Below are 20,672 nucleotides of genomic sequence, written 5' to 3'. Positions count from 1 at the left end.
CTGGTTTATCCAGCAGCATCTCACTTTAATTCTCCATCCTACTCCTATTCTGACCCCTCTGTCCTTGACCTCTTACATTCTTCCAAGTAAGCCCTTTTTCTGCAGAGATGCTGCCTGCCCCACTGAGTTGCTCCAGCACTTTGTGTCTATCTTTGGTAAGCCCGACAAAAACTTGAGCAACCACATCTCGTTGTTTGTCTAGAAATGCCATAGCCCACAGGGCTCAACATTAAATTCAGTACTTTCAACAATAACCAGCCTTTTGATTTTGAGTCAGAACTCGCCTGCACTGCTGCAAGAGCAAGAAATACCACGGGTATACAGCAGATCCTACAGTGACAAGGGGTGTAGGAAGGAATTGCAAATGCTGGTTTGTACCGAAGATTGACATAAAATGCTGGAGTAACTCAACAGGACGGGCAGCATCTCTGGAGAGAAGGAATGGGTGACGTTTTGGGTCGAGACCTTTCTTCAGTCTGAGAGTCAGGGGAGAGGTGATGGGTATGGTTTGAAAACGACAGATCAAAGTGAACAAACAAGCACATGCTCAGCGATGGTTTCGCTGAACACCTCCGCTCAGTCTGCCTAAACCTACCCGCCCAAACCACACCTTTCCCAGGTACCTTCCCCTGCAACCGCAGGAGATGCAACACCTGTCCCTATACCTCCCCCCTCGACTCTGTTCAGGGACCCTGACAAACGTTTCAGATTTGGCAGAGGTTCACTTACACCTCCTCCAACCTCATTTACTGTATCCGTTGTTCAAGGTGTGGACTCTTATACATTGGCGAGATCAAACGCAGACTGGACATTTGCTTCGCTGAATACCTTTGCTCAGTTCGCCTGGACCTACCTGATTTCCTGGTTGCCAAACACATTAATTCCCCTTCCCATTCCCACACAGACCTTCTTCAGCATATAATCTTCATCATATAATCCTCCAACACTTTCGCCACCTCCAACGGGATCCCACTACTGGCCACATCTTCCTATCTCCACCTCTTTCTGCTTTCAGCAGAGACCGTTCCCTCCGAAACTCCCAGGTCAACTCGTCCCTTCCCACCCAGACCCCCTCCCCAGGTATTTTTCCCCTGCAACCGCAGGAAATGCAACACCTGTCCCTTTACCTCCCTCCACGACTCCATCCTAGGACCCAAACAGTCTTTCTAGGTGAAGCAGAGGTTCACTTGCATCCCCTCCAACCTCATCTACTGTATCCTCTGTTACAGGTGTCAGTTTCTTTACATCGGTGAGACCAAGCGCAGGCTCGGTGATCATTTCGCTGAACACCTCCGCTCAGTTCGTCTTAACTTACCTGATCTCCCTGTTGCTCAGCACTTCAACTCGCCCACCCATTCCCAATCTCTCCTTTCTGTCCTGGGCCTCCTCCATTGTCAGAGTGAGTCCCAGCGCAGATTGGAGGAACAGCACCTCATATTTCGCTTGGGTAGTTTTCACCCCAGCGGTATGAACATTGACTTCTCTAACTTCAAATAGCCCTTGCTTTCCCTTTCTATCCCCACCCCCTTCCCAGTTCTCCCACCAATCTTACTGTCTCTGACTACATTCTATCTTTGTCTCACCCAATCCCCTGACATCAGTCTGAAGAAGGGTCTCGACCCAAAACGTCACCCATTCCTTCTCTCCAGTCTGCCTGTCCTGCTGAGTTACTCCAGCATTTTCTGTTTATCTTCAGTTTAAACCAGCATCTGCAGTTCCTTCCTACACATTTTATCTGATATAGCACTGTTTTTCTTTCTCCACAGATGCTGTCCAGCGTTGAGCTTTTCCAGCATTTTCCTTTATTTCAAATTACCACCAATTCTTTACTCAGTTTCAACATGTTTTTATTTATTTATCCTCTGTTCCCACCTAATTTATGCTTCTACAGGTGCACAACCTTTTATCCGAAGATCCAAATAACGAAAACCTCCGAATAGCGGACATTTTTTCGGTCCTTGAAGAAAGGTCCTTGAAAACGTTCACCGAGGGCGGCCCGCAGAGGTGACAGCGGAACCTCCGGTCGGTCCTCGAAGAAAGGGGAACTAAATCCCCATTCATAAAAGAGAAGGTGAGGGTATATTGCGCGGGAGGGTTAATAATTGACAATATGCTGCTGCCTGCCCGCTGAGTTAAAAAGTTCCCACGGTAGACTCACGATACACAGTGTATCGTGAGTCTTGCGTGGGAACTTTTTAACTCAGCGGGCAGGCAGCAGCAGCAGATTGTTGCTGCCTTCAGTTTCACCTCACCTACACCCCTCTGCTTCCCGGCCATGTGTGTGACCCCTTCCCTCCCCTCTCCAGCACCCCGCCCATTGCACCGGCGCGGGGGCTTTGCACTGTCTTCATGTCGGCGATGCTAGCAGGTCAGTGCCAATCACCGGAGACGTCAGGACCAACGGGACACCGACCCCCAGGCCCACTGCAAGCACGGAGATCCCAGAGACCCACAGCCAGCAGCAGCCCAGCCCCGTTCCAACTCCAGAGGAAAACTGCAAACTGGCCGGAGACATCAGGACCACCAGAAGCCGCTCCCCGATGGGCCGCTACGGCGACAAGTGGCAGTTCGCCCACAGCCCCCTCATCGGGACACCGACCCCCAGGCCCATTGCAAGCACGGAGATCCCAGATCAGCAACTCCAGCCCAGCCCCGCTCCAACTCCAGAGGAACACGCTCCCCGTATGGGGAAAAGCTGATGGTGTGCAAGGTACGTCTTGTTCTTGGGGTCGCGCAGCTCGGGCTGTGGGCAAACTGCCACTTGTCGCCGTAGCGGCCCATCGGGGAGCGGATTCCTCTGGAGTTGGAGGGGGAGGGGGGTATTGTGCTGTTTGATCGCCCCCTGCTATCCCAGGGACAGGGAGACAGGACGTTCACCGAGGGCGGCCCGCAGAGGTGACAGCGGAACCTCCGGTCGGTCCTCGAAGAAAGGGGAACTAAATCCCCATTCATAAAAGAGAAGGTGAGGATACATTGCGCGGGAGAGTAGGAATCCCAAGACAAAGTTGAGTGAGCGTTCACCGAGAGTGGCCCGCAGAGGTGACAGCGGAACCTCCGGTCGGTCCTGGAAGAAAGGGGAACTAAATCCCCTTCATAAAAGAGAAGTGGAGGGTATATTGCCCGGGAGGGTATATCGCCTACCTGGAAGAAACCGGACATTTTTTCCAGGATGTCGTCTGCACACCAAAGCTCACCAAAGCTCACGTTTGGCGCCAAACGCACGTCGCCTCTGCTGCACACGGATATAAGAGTGTGAAAATGTCGCCTTAGGCCGCCTAAGGGCATGAAGCCCCGCTAGGGTGACATGAGTGCGAGAGGTGATTCAATGCTGCTGTCACATTTACAAATTCAGGAATTCATTCAACACACTGCATTTCATACAGACATTTATTCTGCAAGAAAAAAATACATTGAAGACTCAAACTCGCGACCGAGGAACTGCCGGGATCAAGGCGCAAACTCGCGACCTTGCGGATATGAGCCGAGCACTCTACCACTGAGCCAGCCATTAAAATCTACGCTAAAAAAATTCCATTCCGAAGACCGACAAATTCTGAATTACGAAAAGTGTCTGGTCCCAAGGCTTTCGGATGAAAGGTTGTGCACCTGTACTTGCCTTTAGCAAACCTTCACCTTCAGCAGACACAAATCTGTTGAATCGATTTTCTCTTGGTCTCCACCCTATCATTGATGTCTCTTTTGTTCTCCTTAACACTCGCATTTTACAATTTAAAGTATGCCCATTATTTGAGTGCACCCAGTTCTGCCACCATGTCATTGACATTAGATGTTAACCCTGTTTCTCTCTTCACAGATGCAGCCTGGCTTGTTGACTATCGCCAGCTTTTTAAAAAAAAAATAGAAACGAAGTAATTTTGAGCTATGAAGATGAATTGAAATATTTATTGTTCTTATCACGATCTAAAACTATTATTGTAACTATCATAAATGAATGACATTTTCAAACAGTATTTGACAAAGTATTTTACATGAATGTGTTTGGAAGCTTAAGGCTCATGTTTAAAATAAAAGAATGAATGGGATTTGATCGCAATGGATATCAATACAGTTTAGCTTAAATCTAAATTAATTAACAAACCAGTTTTAGCTAAATCAATGGCATACCTATGTCTGCGCTGAGGAGAAATAACTATAAGCGTGAGGTTCTGTCCTGTTGCCATGACTTTTCACCCACATTAATAATGGTGTTCAGCAAAGTGTTTGCTTAATATATGTGGAAACAAGATGATCAGAATTGTCTTCACTGAGAGTTTCAGAATCATAATGCTCTACTTGAAAAGATCGTGGAAGATTCTCCCACAACTAACTTTAAAAAGGAGGCACAAGGAAGTGCAGATGCTGGTTTACAAAAACAGACACAAAGTGCTGGAGTAATTCAGGTGGTCAGGCAGAATCTCTGGAGGGCATGGATAGGCAACATTTTGCGTCAGAACCCTTCAGACTGATTGCCCTTAAATTCAATTGGACTATCTATGATACCTCCCTTCCCTTTCTCGATCTCTCTTGTCACCAGCACAAGGACAAACTATCGACTGACATCTACCATAAAACCACGGGCTCCCACAATTATCTGGACAACACCTTCTCCCACACTGCCTCTTGCAAAGAAACTATCCCTTACTCAATCAACTCCCACGATGAGGCTTTCCAGTCTAGGATATCGGAGATACTCTTTCTTTAGGAAACTTGGTTTCCCCCCCGCCCCCCCATATCGCAGAAGATGTAACATCTGCCCCTCTACCTCTATCCTCTTATCCAGCACCCCTTCCAGATGAGAATGTTTCATATACTGCAGCTTCCAATTGCCAACCATTTTAACTCCCCATCCCATCCCCATTTTCTTTCTGTCATTGGTTTTCTCCATTGGGTGAAGGCAGTCCACTGGCAAACTGGAGGAAGAGCACCTCGTCTTCTGTTTGGGTAGCTTACAACCCAATTATATGAATATTGAATTCTCCAATTTTTAGATAACTAACAAACGACATCGGTCCCACTCTCCCTTCCCAGTGCCTCACATAGATACGCACCTATCTCGCATCATTCCACCCGCCTTTCCCCTTCCTCTCGTCCCCTTCCACCCATATCCCTTCATCTGGCTTCACATTTTCCTCCTCTTCTCTCCTCATTTTCATATCTCAAAGCATTTTGTCTTTTCACTTCTGGTCTTTGTCCAATCCATCAAACACCCACTCACCTGTATCCACCTAACACCTGCCAGTCTGAAGAAGTGTCCCGACCCCAGACATCACCTCTCCATGTTCTCCAGAGATGCTGCCTGACCCACAGTTTGTGCCTAACTTTAAAGGTGGTTTGGACAGGCAATTACAGATGAGAAAATGAACAAGATTATGAGGGTGAGCACAGAACAAAACATGACTAATTAATGTAATCAACCAGCATATAAGGCTGTCTAGCCTCATTCTGTGCTACAAACTTTCATCAATAATGGGATGACTGAATTGATAGATAGTAACCAATAAGAAGATTGATGATCCTCAGAGAACTTTGCATATGTAAATTTACAAATAGAATGTGCATAATACTGTAATCCATTAATGAAGCAGCAACAATAACAATGTACAAGATTGATAATATTCCACAAGCAAATAGTTGCTCTAAAAGAGTTATTAATAAGGCAATGCTGGTGCTAATTCCTCCGTCTACGCCGCATCTCCCAATTCCTCCGTCTACGCCGCATCTGCTCCCAGGATGAGGTGTTCCACACCAGGGCATCTTAAATGTCCTCATTCTTCAGGGAACGGGGGTTCCCCTCCTCCACCATAGATGAGGCTCCCACCAGGGTCTCTTCCATACCCCGCAACACTGCTCTCTCTCCCCATCCCCCCACTCGCAACAAGAGCAGAGTCCCCCTAGTCCTCACCTTTCACCCCGCCAGCCGTCACATATAACCATATAACCATATAACAATTACAGCACGGAAACAGGCCATCTCGACCCTTCTAGTCCGTGCCGAACACGTATTCTCCCCTAGTCCCATATACCTGCGCTCAGACCATAACCCTCCATTCCTTTCCTGTCCATATAACTATCCAATTTATTTTTCAATGATAAAATCGAACCTGCCTCCACCACCTTCCCTGGAAGCTCATTCCACACAGCCACCACTCTCTGAGTAAAGAAGTTCCCCCTCATGTTACCCCTAAACTTCTGTCCCTTAATTCTCAAGTCGTCCCCTTGTTTGAATCTTCCCTACTCTCAGTGGGAAAAGCTTATCCACGTCAACTCTGTCTATCCCTCTCATCATTTTAAAGACCTCTATCAAGTCCCCCCTTAACCTTCTGCGCTCCAAAGAATAAAGCCCTAACTTGTTCAACCTTTCTCTGTAACTTAGTGCTGAAACCCAGGCAACATTCTAGTAAATCTCCTCTGTACTCTCTCTATTTTGTTGACATCCTTCCTATAATTAGGCGACCAAAATTGTACCCCATACTCCAGAATTGGCCTCACCAATGCCTTGTACAATTTTAACATTACATCCCAACTTCTATACTCAATGCTCTGATTTATAAAGGCCAGCACACCAAAAGCTTTCTTTACCACCCTATCTACATGAGATTCCACTTTCAGGGAACTGTGCACAGTTATTCCCAGATCCCTCTGTTCACCTGCATTCTTCAATTCCCTACCATTTACCATGTACGTCCTATTTTGATTTGTCCTGCCAAGATGTAGCACCTCACACTTATCAGCATTAAACTCCATCTGCCATCTTTCAGTCCACTCTTCCAACTGGCATAAATCTCTCTGTAGACTTTGAAAATCTACTTCATTATCCACAACCCCACCTATCTTAGTATCATCTGCATACTTACTAATCCAATTTACCACACCATCATCCAGATCATTGATGTACATGACAAACAACAGTGGACCCAACACAGATCCCTGTGGCACCCCACTAGTCACTGGCCTCCAACCTGACAAACAACCATCCACCATTACTCTCTGGCATCTCCCATTCAGCCACTGTTGAATCCATCTTGCTACTCCACCATTAATACCCAACCATTGAACCTTCTTAACCAACCTTCCATGAGGAACCTTGTCAAAGGCCTTACTGAAGTCCATATATACAACATCCACTGCTTTACCCTCATCAATTTCCCGAGTAACCTCTTCAAAAAATTCAAGAAGATTAGTCAAACATGACCTTCCAGGCACAAATCCATGTTGACTGTTCCTAATCAGACCCTGTTTATCCAGATGCTTATATATATTATCTCTAAGTATCCTTTCCATTAATTTGCCCACCACTGACGTCAAACTAACAGGTCTATAATTACTAGGTTTACTCTTAGACCCCTTTTTAAACAATGGAACAACATGCGCAGCACGCCAATCCTCCGGCACTATTCCCGTTTCTAATGACATTTGAAATATTTCTGTCATAGCCCCTGCTATTTCTACACTAACTTCCCTCAATGTCCTAGGGAATATCCTGTCCGGACCTGGAGACTTATCCACTTTTATATTTCTCAAAAGTGTCAGTACTTCCTCTTCTTTGAATCTCATAGTTTCCATAGCTACTCTGCTTGTTTCCCTTACCTCACATAATTCAATATCCTTCTCCTTGATGAATACCGAAGAAAAGAAATTGTTCAATATCTCCCCCATCTCTTTTGGCTCTGCAGATAGCTGTCCACTCTGACTCTCTAATGGACCAATTGTATCCCTCGTTATCCTTTTGCTATTAATATAGCTGTAGAAACCCTTTGGGTTTACTTTCACCTTACTTGCCAAAGCAACCTCATATCTTCTTTTAGCTTTTCTAATTTCTTTCTTAAGATTCTTTTTACATTCTTTATACTCCTCACGCACCTCATTTACTCCATGCTGCCTATAATTATTGTAGATCTCCCTCTTTTTCCGAACCAAGTGTCCAATTTCCCTTGAAAACCATGGCTCTTTCCGATTTTTACTATTTCCTTTCAACCGAACAGGGACATAAAGATTCTGTACTCTTAAAATTTCACCTTTAAATGTACTCCATTTCTCTTCCACATCTTTCCCATCAAACAAACTGTCCCAATTTACTCCTTTTAAATCCTTTCGCATCTCCTCAAAGTTAGCCTTTCTCCAATCAAAAATCTCAACCCTAGGTCCAGTTCTGACCCTCTCCATAATTATATTGAAACTAATGGTATTGTGATCACTGGTCCCGAACTGTTCCCCAACGCATACCTCTGCCACCTGACCCGTCTCATTTCCTAACAGGAGGTCCAGCACCGCTCCTTCTCTAGTAGGTACTTCTATGTATTGCTGCAAAAAACTATCCTGCACACATTTTACAAACTCCAACCCATCCAGCCCATTTACAGAATGTGTTTCCCAGTCTATGTGTGGAAAATTGAAATCTCCCACAATCACTACCTTGTGCTTACTACTAATATCTGCAATCTCCTTACATATTTGCTCTTCCAATTCTCGCTCCCCATTTGGCGGTCTATAATACACCCCTATAAGTGTTGCTACCCCTTTCCCATTTCTCAGTTCCACCCAAATAGCCTCCCTAGACGAGCCCTCTAATCTATCCTGCCAAAGCACTGCTGTAATATCTTCCCTGATAAGCAATGCAACACCTCCACCTCTTGCCCCTCCAATTCTATCACACCTGAAGCAACGAAATCCTGGAATATTTAGTTTCCAATCACAGCCCTCCTGCAACCATGTTTCACTGATCGCCACAACATCATACTTCCAGGTGTCAATCCAGGCTCTGAGTTCATCCACCTTTCTTACAATGCTCCTAGCATTAAAATATACACATTTAAGAAACCCACCCTCTCTTATTCTCTGTTTATTGTCTTTTTCTTCTCTCTCCCCTACATTTTGGGTCAGAGTGCTACCATTCTCTGCCTCCTGCCTCACACACTGACTGCTAGCTTTCCCAATTTGAGTCCCTCCCCCCAACCATACTAGTTTAAAGTCTCCCCAGTAGCCTTTGCAAATCTCCCCGCCAGGATATTGGTCCCCCTCGAGTTCAAGTGCAACCCGTCCTTTCTGTACAGGTCACACCTTCCCCAAAAGAGGTCCCAATGATCCAGAAACTTGAATCCATACCCACTGCACCAGTCCCTCATCCACTCATTTATCCTCCACCTCGCTCCATTCCTACTCTCACTGTCGCGTGGCACAGGCAGTAATCCTGAGATTGTTACCTTTGCAGTCCTTCTCCTTAACTCTCTACCTAACTCCCTAAATTCTTCTTTCAGGACCTCTTCTCTTTTTTTACCTATGTCGTTGGTACCTATATGTACCATAACCTCAGGCTCCTCTCCCTCCCATTTCAGGATTTCTTGGACACGTTCAGACACATCCCTGACCCTGGCACCAGGGAGGCAAACTACCATCCGGGTCTCCTGTCTGCGTCCACCGAATCGCCTATCCGACCCCCTGACTATAGAGTCCCCTATTACAATTGCCCTCCTCTTCTTTTCCTTACCCTTCTGAGCAACAAGACCTGTCTTTATGCCAGAGGCCCGGCCGCTGTCGCTGCCCCCAGGTAGGCTGTCTCCCCCACCTTTACTCAAACATGAGTACTTATTTTCAAGGTGTACAGCCACCGGGGTACTCACCAGTCCCTGCCTCTGCCCGTTGCCCTTCCTAACTGTAACCCAGTTTTCTGTCTCCCGTGGTCTTGGAGTGACCACCTCCCTGTAACTCCTATCTATGACCTCCTCACTCTCCCTAAGCAGACAGAGGTCATCAGGTTGCTGTTCCAGGTTCCTAACACGGTCCCTTAGGAGCCCCATCTCGACGCACCTGGCGCAGATGTGGACGTCTGGAGGGCACTCAGACTCCATGACCTCCCACATCTGACATCCAGAACAGTAAACTGCCCTGGCCCTCATTCTCCCCCTTATCCGAATACAATAAAGCCTTACCCGGGATACAAGCCAATCAGCTGCTTCCTCTAGTCCGTTTGACCAATCAGAGGCTTCCACCAGACTCCTTCTCTGGAAGTGAGATCTGCGAATGGAACGTTGCAGATTTTGGTCGCTCCTCCCTCTGTCACGGCTCCTGGGCCTCTGTTGAGACAAGCCCTGCGATGGGTTTTTATCTCCCCACACGGAGGTCGCTCCTCCCTCTGTCACGGCTCCTGGGGCTCTGTTGAGACAAGCCCCGCGATGGGTTTTTATCTCACCACACGAAGGTCGCTCCTCCCTCTGTCACGGCTCCTGGGGCTCTGTTGAGACAAGCCCCGCGATGGGTTTTTATCTCACCACACGAAGGTCGCTCCTCCCTCTGTCACGGCTCCTGGGGCTCTCTCCGCCAGTTTCGCCACCTCCAACGTGACCCCACCACTCGCCACATCTTCCCATCTCCCCCCATATCTGCCTTCCGCAAAGACCGATCCCTCCATAACTCCCTTGTCAATTCTTCCCTTCCCTCCCGTACCACCCCCTCCCCGGGCACTTTTCCTTGCAACCGCAAGAAATGCAACACATGTCCCTTTACCTCCCCCCTCGACTCCATTCAAGGACCCAAGCAGTCGTTCCAGGTGCGACAGAGGTTTACCTGCATCTCCTCCAACCTCATCTATTGCATCCGCTGCTCTAGATGTCAGCAGATCTATATCGGTGAGACCAAGCGGAGGTTGGGCGATCGTTTCGCCGAACACCTCCGCTCGGTCCGCAATAACCAACCTGACCTCCCGGTTGCTCAACACTTCAACTCCCCCTCCCACTCTGTATCCGACCTCTCTGTCCTGGGTCTCCTCCATGGCCAGAGCGAGCAACACCGGAAATTGGAGGAACAGTACATCATATTCCGCTTGGGGAGTCTGCATCCTGGGGGCTTGAACATTGAATTCTCCCAATTTTGTTAGTCCTTGCTGTCTCCTCCCCTTCCTCAGCCCTCCTGCTGTCTCCTCCCATCCCCCAGCCTTCGGGCTCCTCCTCCTTTTTCCTTTCTTCTCCCCGCCCCCCCCCCCCCCCCCCCCCCACCTCCGATCAGTCTGAAGAAGGGTTTCGGCCCGAAACTTTGCCTATTTCCTTCACTCCATAGATGCTGCTGCACCCGCTGAGTTTCTCCAGCTTTTTTGTGTACCTATTAATAAGGCAAATTGAGTTGTAACAGATGTTTGAGCAGAAAGTCAAAACAAATGTTATTGATTTCAATTTTATGGATTAATATGGTTTTTGATTCTGAAATGCATGCCTTGCATGCACAACCTCCATAAAGGATATAAATATATTGGAAATCTACCAAATTATAAGAGCTTGGATTTGTGAAGAAATTAATTTATTTTCAGCACTATAAAAGGATTTCAAATAGTTACGTAAGATTCATGTAAACAAGACATGTAAATTAAAATGTAATCATAATGATCAAAGATACATTGAGGATAAAGTTTGAACGTCCTCTACCATCTTCACTTCCACCATTACCAACAGAGTACTGAACCTACAAAATATATTGTAAACAATTACTAATTAAAGTTTGTTTAATTTCCTTATAGAGGGATATAAAGATATAGCCACCAATAAAGTGATATGTATCATAAAATTGTCAACAGCAACGTTTTTAACAGCAACAAAATATGAGGGGGTTAGGACAACTTTCTATATCAGGGGAAGGCAACCTGCGGCCCCCGGGCCGAAAGCAGCCTGTAACCCGAAATCATCCGGCCCGCAGGCGGATTCTTTTCCCCGTAATCATCTGGCCCGCCGAGCTCCGGCTGTACCGCATCCTGCGCAAAGCCGTCGGCATGGCCGCGCACCTTCTGTGAACACGTTTAAGAAAGAACTGGGGGTGGAAGATTGCAACCTTCAAGTGGTCCGCCCTGTTTCGGCGAATGCAATCAACCCGGCGTGCACAATCAAATAGAACATGTTGTCCTACAACTTTAGGCTGTGCACGCCATACGCAAGAAGAAGAAGAAAGAACTGCAGATGCTGGAAAAATCAAAGGTAGACAAAAATGCTGGAGAAACTCAGCGGGTGAGACATGCAAGGATTGCATGAGGCTGCCTCACCCGCTGAATTTCTCCAGCATTTTTGTCTACCTTCTGTGAACGCGTGATTTGATGCCTGCCATCCGGGGCGGGATCCATGTGTACACGTGATAGATGTGGCCCGCCATCCACTCACAGACATGCGTCCTGGCCCCAATGCAGAACAAGGTTGCTGACCCCTGTTCTATACCAAGCCCACCTTCCTGCACTATTCCTACAATCTTCAGTAACCTTATCTGTTCCAAGTATCTCTTGCTGTCTTGAATTTACTAAACTAAGCACCTTCAGCTTTCTGAAGTGGAGAATTGCAAAGATTCGTCCTTTGAGTAAAGAATCTTGCCTTTGCAGTCAAAATAAAAGTATGCTTGAAATTCTCTTGTAGACTGCAACATTTTTGTGTGCTATTCAAGGTGAATTTTATTTAATAACCTAATCACAAAATGAAGGTGGTTATTATATGTACAAGTGGTGTACATCTGCAAAATTGACGGATTGTTCTCTATGCACGTGATGTGTAGTGTCAAACAATATGCAGTGCACGTTTTGATGTCATTCATGCAAAATGCTTTTGTGCATTTAAGGCTCACAAATGGTGTAAACTATTCTGCACAGAATTGGGCTTTGACTGGAAAATATTAGTTTGCTTCAGTGCCAATCAAAAGTGGTTTGAAAATCCCAATTTGCCTTTTATTCCCCAGAGTCCGATGTTCTGTTCCACCAACATTCCTGGTGCCCCCAATCCTCTCCCTGTCCACCCCATTCCTGGCCATTCTCTATCACCACTCCTTCATTCCACCTCTCCTATGTTCTGCTAACACCTCTGTCAAATCAGTATTCGAGGAAAGATCTCTCTCTGCATAGTGTGCAGGTCTGTAATATAATGTATGATACCTTGGAATGTTGTAATAGAACTTCACTGCCAGAAAGCTCCCACCTTCCTTTCACAAGCCCTCCACCCACCCTTCTGCTTTAAAGCACCTTCTCCAACGCTGAAGCTTTCCTAGTACTCTGGCTTCTAACTCTAGATTCCCAGCAAGTGCCCTTCAGAATTTTATGTGTTGCAATAAAGTCTCTCGTCTCTCATGCTCGCAATCTTGAGACAGTACAGGCTGATCCTACTCAATCTCTCCTCATAGGACAACCCCCTCATCCCAGGACTCAGTCTAGTGAACAATTGCACTCCTTCTAAGGCAAGTACATCCTTCCTTGGGTAAGGAGACCAGAACTATACATTGTACTCTAGGTGTGATGTCACCAAAACCCTATAAAGTAATTGCAGTAAGACTTTACTCTTGTTTTCTAATCCTGAACACTACTTGATTTCCTAATTGCTTGCTGAACCTGCATGTTACCTTTGTTATCAATGTGTAAATATACCCATTTTGTTCTGAATGCTGACATTTCCCAGTATTTGCTTAATGGTTATTCAGTTTTCTAGTACCCCAATGTACTTTGGCCTGTCTGTGTTTAAGGAAATGTATTAACTTTTGCTAGTCTCTTCCCTTTTCACATATATTAGAAGCTTTTACAATCTGCTTTTATATCTTGCTGTTCTCGTTCTATTTTGTTCTCACTAGTTTATGGTTTTCCATTGCTGAATTCACAAATCTGTTCAATTTTCATCCTTGTTATCATTTTTAGCAGCATCATAAGTTGCCTTGTTTAAGCTTCTAATTCTATTTTGTAATTGCTCCAGTTAGCCTCAGATGGACTGTGTTTGCATGTGTAATTTTTATTTCTTAAGGGAAAGCGCATTCTTTGCAAATTATCAATTATTTATTTAAATATTTGCCATTGCTTATCTACTGTCATATCTTTTGATCTGCCAATTTACATTGGCCATTTTTGGAACTTGATTTAAAACCCAAGTCTGAGACTTCACTAAATCATACGTGAACTTAGAACAGAGTTCTATCATGTTAAGGTCATTTTGTCCCGGAATTTCCTTTGTTCAAAGATGATTATTAAACCATCTATAGTTGCAACATTCTGATCTAAGCATATCCCATTGTTGCTTCCTCAATATTACATAACCTCCATAGTTGCTGCAACTTTAGTTCACTCAGTTGGTGTGGGGTCTAGTGTTCCCCATGATTGTTGCCTAGCTCTTGCTGTATGCACCTCCTAATTCCTGATTTATATCTTGTCCAGCACCATAATCATTGCCCAAGGCACTTGCTCATTGCACACATCCAAGCTAATTATACATCTTTGCACAGGATCTGTCTTTATCCCATTCTTTATTATTAAGCTCCCATTCTTTTTTTTAATTATGGCTAATTATTCAAAAGATTGAAGGGTTCTGGCATAAGTAGTTTCTAGCCTCGGTCACTGCAACCAGTTTTCTAGAATGCTAATTAAATCTTTTGTTCGAGCAAATCAAACCATATATGTTGTGGCATATGATTTTCATATATAGATTCTGAAAATATTCTGTAGTAACCAAGAGTAGAGCACAGTTGTGGCTATTTTCAGTTCACTTCGTACTTATCTAAATTTTACTTCCAACTTTCAAGCAGCATTTTCATTGGTTTGGAGAAACATAATTTTAGTTTAAAACTGTGCTAACAATATAAATATTACTGTAACAGACAATATTCGTTTCCGATGAAATTTTCAACCTTGCTGGTCCAAAACACGACAGATATTGTTTACTCCCAGAACCAGCTTTTCCTAACTCTATCCTGAAGCTATGCTGTTTCATCACAAGGCTGTCCCTAATGCCCCTGTCCCACTTAGGAAACCTGAACGGAAACCTCTGGAGACTTTGCGCCCCACCCAAGGTTTCCGTGCGGTTCCCGGAGGTTTTTGTCTGTCTCCCTACCTGCTTCCACTACCTGCAACCTCCAGCAACCACCTGCAACCTCCGGGAACTGCACGGAAACCTTGGGTGGGGCGCAAAGTCTCCAGAGGTTTCCGTTCAGGTTTCCTAAGTGGGACATGGGCATAATACTGCATTCCTTAGTCGGCTGCTCCACAGCTTTCTGCAGAATCACTTGCACACGTCCTTTCACTTAAGACTGAGCTTTCCTTGCAATTTCAATAACATTTCTGCATTCAGACTGACTTCCAGTGGCGATTTCTCGACAACTAACACTGCTAGATGACATGGAGGTGGACCTTGGACATCAAAGGCATGCCAGGCAGATGTGGGAGAAACTATCGTAGGAAACATCTTCACAGCTCTTATCCATTCTGAACTTACAGGCACTCATTATCATACCTGCATTTCTCTGAGGAACAATATCTACACAGATTGGGTTTCACCAAGGTGCAGTACCCACTAAGATCTGTAACATAAGACTTCAGATACAGCCTCGCACATGTGCCTTAGGACATAACCTTAGGAGATCAACTCACTGTCACAGACAATCCAATTTTCATTGCAGTTATTTGCTAATCTGCACAAAAATGGCTCCTAAAGTTGTTTTTGAGCTTTGATATTAGATTGTTTGAAATGGAAGTATAATGAATGATTACGGTGCAGGTTAATAATTCAGTTTGCAGTTAGAACGGTTTAGACAACAAGATGACCCGTTTCAACACTTGCAAGTAGATACTCTGTAGAGACCAATTATGTTATTTACAAGACTGAGGATAACTTGCAATTGTAGACATTATGAAAAATACTGACATGTATATTTAAAAACATACATGTTGGTTCCCAAATCATTTAGGATATTTTATAATTGATCAGTTTCATTTCTTGCCTAATAAGTATACAGTAACCACTGTTAAATTCTTAATTAATCTGAATTACTTCCAGGAACTATTGTTTCAATAGGGCAAGACAAAATTAAGCATGGCAAAAGCTTTCTCTTGATTATATGGTGTCCCTAGATTAGAATTTGTCTTTTTATGTTAATTGCATCCTTCTTTGTTCAGTTCAGTTTAGCCTTTATTTGACTTGAGAGAATATTAACTGAATCTTAAATGTATAAAAGGCAAACAATGACAATAACTCTTAAGTTTGGGTTGAACTCTTTTTGAATGCTGCAGGATGACATTTCCTTGAGCGTGACTAATCCTCAGAAAACCAAAATGGACAAATTGATAGAAATCCTGAACAGCATGAGGAACAACTGTAGCAATGTGGACTCCAACCTCTCAATATTCATGCAAGAGGCACAAAACTCAACCAACTCTGAGGAGATGCTGAACGAGATAGTTAAAACCATTTACCACAAGGCCGTAACGGACAGGAGTTTTGCCTCAACAGCAGCCAGATTGTGTGATAAAATGTCTCTCTTCATGGTGGAAGGAACTAAATTCCGAAGCTTGCTTCTCAATATGTTGCAGGTAAAAATGGGGTTTTGTTGGTTTGTGTAAGGTAAAACCTGGGGGAATTAATGTTTATCCTTCAAATGATCAGTATTACTGATTGCATGAACCTACCTAATTCAATAGCTGATTGGCAGCACAGTTTTATCTATCTCTATAAATGTAAATAGAAGCCTGAAAGTCAAAACACAAGATGTACTTCAATTATCAGTATAATTACTTAACGAACACCTGGTATAACCAAGGAAGCAAACTATATACATGTCAGAAAAGCACAGATTCTGCTTTTCCACCTGCAGTTTTACAATAAACCCATCAAATGGTGATCAAAAGATCCCTTGCTTCCCCCTCTTTCTTAATGCTTGCTGAGCAGCAGTGGAAGGAGGCAGTAAATCTGTCGACTGCAGAAATAAATCCAACGCACTCCCCTTCCCACCTCATTTAATAACATGCATGATACTAGAGAGGTCATACTGTGGGGACAAGGAGATTGATTCTATTAGTGAATGTCAAGTCTTGTCAAAGTGGAAAAGAAATGGTGAATTCTGTGGTTGTGGTGGTTTTCTGGGTGCTTTGTCTTATTGTGTTTGACCCCATTTTGTGCAAATGCTGTTCCTATTGCCAGCAGATTGAATTTGTGTCTTTCCAGGATCACGGAAAAGCCGTGTGCTATGCTATTGTCCGTGTATCCGTCTTATTTATTACTTTAGCTCCTTCTCACCCTTAAACACACAGAAAACATTTGGGAATCTCAATGCACAATTTTGGAATTTCAAAGGAAACTTTTTATAATGCTTCAAGGAACATTCATCTATGATGTATTATATGGCACAAAGCAGGCAACAAGGAAGTGGACATTCCACAGACCTGTTGCCTAATATGTGCTGTATTAGCTAGATTTTCTTGATAAATAAATAACCAGCAACTGTTTATCTTAAGTGGTACAAAGCAAGGCAACATTTGATGTTGTTAAAGTTAGAGAGTAGACATATAGCATGGAAACAGGCCCTTTGGCCCAACTTGCCCATGCAGACTAAGATGCCCCATTTATGTCAGTCCCATCTGCCCGCATTTGGCCCAATTCCCTCTAAACCTTTCCTATCCGTGTATCTTTCTAAATTTCTTTTAAATGTTGCGTATCTACAATACCACCCACATTTGTGTCATCTGCAAACGTGCTAATAATGCCATGTACTTTTTCATCCAATCGTTGATATAGATGACAAACCGCAGTGCGCCCAGCACCGAACATTCGGAAAAAACAACCTTCCTTCCATGAACCCAATTTTCTATCCATTCAGCTATCTCTCCTTGGATCCCATGTGATCTAACTTCCCAGAGCAGCCGACCATGTGGAACCTGGTTGAATGCTTTGCTGAAATCCATATATACCACATCTACAGCTCTACCTTCGTCAACCCCTTTGGTCACATCTTCAAACACCTCAACCAAATTTTTGAGACACGACCTCCACATACAAAACCATGCTGACTATCACTAATCAGCCCCTGTCCATCTAAATGCATGTATATCTTATCCCTCAGAATACTCTCTAGTAACTTCCTGACCACTTCCTGCAGCCTTACTTGAATAGAGGCACAACATTTGCCATCTTCCAATCTTCCACCATCTCACTTGTATTTAATCACAACTTGTGAATCTGTCAGGGCACCTGCAATTTCCTCTCCAGCTTCCCATAGTGTCCATGGATATACCTGATCCGGCCCAGGAGATTTGTCTACCTTCATCCTCATTAGGACCTTCAGCTCTTCTTTGGCAGTGATACTGACTGATAGTCTGCTTGCATTGTGAAGCTGAAGGGCCTGTTTCCATTCTGTACACCCTATGAATCTATAATCCTTCACCAGAAGGACTGTAATGGTTCAACAATGACAAAACAAAAACTGGACTATTGTCTGCACACATTTCTCAGTATAAGAAGGAAGGCTCTAAGTCTGTGACCTTCAAATTAATCATGAGAGACACAGCTGTTGTGCCGGCATCCTATCTGCTGCATTGGTATACTGCATTGATTCCTGAAACATCTCTTATCAGAGGAGCCAGCAGTGTAAGATTTTCTGCTCATCCTTGACCTTGGCAAATCAATGTTACAGCATCAGACAGAATGATACAAATTCGATGCTACACTAGACCGTTGCCGGAAACCATAATGTCAATAGTGCAGGAAACGGAGATGATGAAGATTGCAACCCGGAGACATCTTTGGTGTCTACTTTGCGATTACAAAGGAATCTGGCGAACTTGCCCAGGGCAGCTATGTTAGATGTGGCAGGGCCAACTATAGCACTTGCAAAGGTGGATTGGCATTCCATTGAAATATCTTTGCCCAGAGAGTTGTGAATCTGTGGAATTCTCTGCCACAGGAGGCCAATTCACTGAATGTTTTTAGGAGAGAGTTAGATTTAGGTTAAAGGAATCAAAGGATATGGGGGAAAAGCAGGAACGGGGCACTGATTTTAGATGATCAGCCATGTACATATTGATTGGCAGTGCTAGCTCAAAGGGCCGAATGGCTTACTCTTGCACCTATTTTTCCGTGTTTATATGGGTGTAATGTGAAGCAAGAGGAAGGGATAATGGTGGGAGGATGGGTAAAGGAAGAAATGGGTGCACATCCAGATGGGGCAGAGGGAAGAGAGAGGGAAAGGGCGGGGTTGTTTCTAGGTTTGTCACCTAAAACTGGAGAATCCAATGTTCATACTGTTAGGTTGTAAGCTACCTAAGTAGATCTGTGGTTTCGGGCAGGTGCTGTTTGTGCTGCTGATCTTTGGCTTCTCCTGGCCTGTCTGCAGGAAAACAAGTAGAGGTGCTGTCGCCGAGGGAGGACGGACGGAGCCGCGGCTCGAGAGACTCGAGAGACTAACAGAGACTAACAGAGGCAAAGAGGTTTGCCACGCACTGTAGATATAAAACAGAGGCAAAGAGGTTGGCAAAGAGGTTTGCCACGCACTGTAGATATAAAACAGAGGCAAAGAGGTTGGCAAAGAGGTTTGCCACGCACTGTAGATATAAAACAGAGGCAAAGAGGTTTGCCACGCACTGCAAGGGAGCAGTGGACCAGACAGGAAGAGCGGACGGAATTACCACTAGACAGCCAAACCAGTAGGTAATTTACGGCTGGGGTGAGTACTTTCCCATTTATAGGAGGTAGGATTATATAAATAAGGGGTGTATCAATACAGTAGGGGATTCTTAAATAGGACCAGTTAATTATTTATATAAGATGGGCGGTCAGGAGATGTGCCAATACTGCGAGATGTGGGAATTTGTCGACACCATTGATGTAGAAGATCCCTACAGCTGCAGTAAGTGTTTGAGGCTAGAGGAACTCCAGCTCCGCATTGATGAGCTGGAGACCCAACTTCATACGCTGCGGTACATCAGGGAGGGGGAGTATTACCTGGATGTTTTGTGCCAGGGGATGGTCACACCGACCAGTTTAACTAATTCAGTAGGCAGTGAGCAAGGAAAGGAAGGTGTGGCCATAAGCGAGGCAGGTAGGGGGAACCAGGAGGAGATGCGGCAGGAGCCACAGCCCTTGTCCCTGACGAGCATGACCGAGGCTCTTACTCAATGTAAGGACGGGATCAGGGGCTGTGGGAGGGATGAGCAACCTGGCTGCAGCACCGTGGATCAGGGGGCCATTCAAGAGGGGGGAGTTAGAAGAAATGCCGTAGTGATAGGGGATAGTATTATTCGGGGGGTAGATAAGGTTCTCTGCGGCCAGCAGAACATGTCCCGAAGGCTGTGTTGCCTACCCGGTGCTAGGGTTAAGGATATCTCTGCGATGCTGGAGAGAAATTTGCAGTGGGAGGGGGAGGATCCAGTGGTCGTGGTCCATGTGGGGACCAATGACATAGGAAGGACGAGGAAGGAGGATCTGCTGAAGGAGTTTGAGCAGTTAGGGAATAAATTAAAAAGCAGAACCTCGAGGGTACTGATCTCCGGATTGCTACCTGAGCCATGGGCCAAATCGGCGAGGGTACGTAAAATTAAAAAGCTGAATGCGTGGCTCAAAGACTGGTGTGGGAATAATGGGTTTGGTTTCTTGGGCCACTGGCACCAGTACTGGGACAGGGGGGATCTGTTCTGTAAGGACGGACTTCACCTGAACGGTGCTGGGACTGGGGTCCTGGCAAATCATATAACTAGGGCAGTAGAGAGGTCTTTAAACTAAGTAGCGGGGGGGAGGTATCAAGGGGGGTAATAACGGCAGGGGTAGAGGAAATAGAGCAGGGTATCAGTGGGGAAGCGGAAAGTCAAAATGTGACAGGAGACATAATGGGTGAAGATAAAGCTCTAGATGTAAAAGGGGCAAAAACGGAAAGGAAGGGTAGTAAAAATCATCTGAAAGTGCTTTATCTAAATGCAC

At 45.0% G+C, this 20,672-nt stretch overlaps 1 protein-coding gene across 7 annotated transcripts in view; it reads left to right on the top strand.

Annotated features, from left to right (window-relative positions):
- Positions 1-20,672, top strand: part of ctif (cap binding complex dependent translation initiation factor) — a 183,994-nt gene that overhangs the window by 145,860 nt on the left and 17,462 nt on the right. For 5 of the 7 annotated variants that reach the window (XM_033033774.1, XM_033033767.1, XM_033033750.1 and 2 more), the window contains 2 exons: positions 13,135-13,188; positions 15,998-16,297. In XM_033033774.1, the coding sequence (XP_032889665.1) occupies positions 13,135-13,188; positions 15,998-16,297 (354 nt within the window). The remainder of the gene's footprint in view (positions 1-13,134; positions 13,189-15,997; positions 16,298-20,672) is intronic. The other 2 variants (XM_033033784.1, XM_033033760.1) reach the window with 1 other exon arrangement.

The sequence above is a fragment of the Amblyraja radiata genome, chromosome 1 (genome assembly GCF_010909765.2).
Source record: "Amblyraja radiata isolate CabotCenter1 chromosome 1, sAmbRad1.1.pri, whole genome shotgun sequence".
NCBI lineage: Eukaryota > Metazoa > Chordata > Chondrichthyes > Rajiformes > Rajidae > Amblyraja > Amblyraja radiata.
The sequence above is the reverse complement of the archived record's forward strand: the minus strand, read 5'-3'. Positions and strand labels throughout refer to the sequence as shown.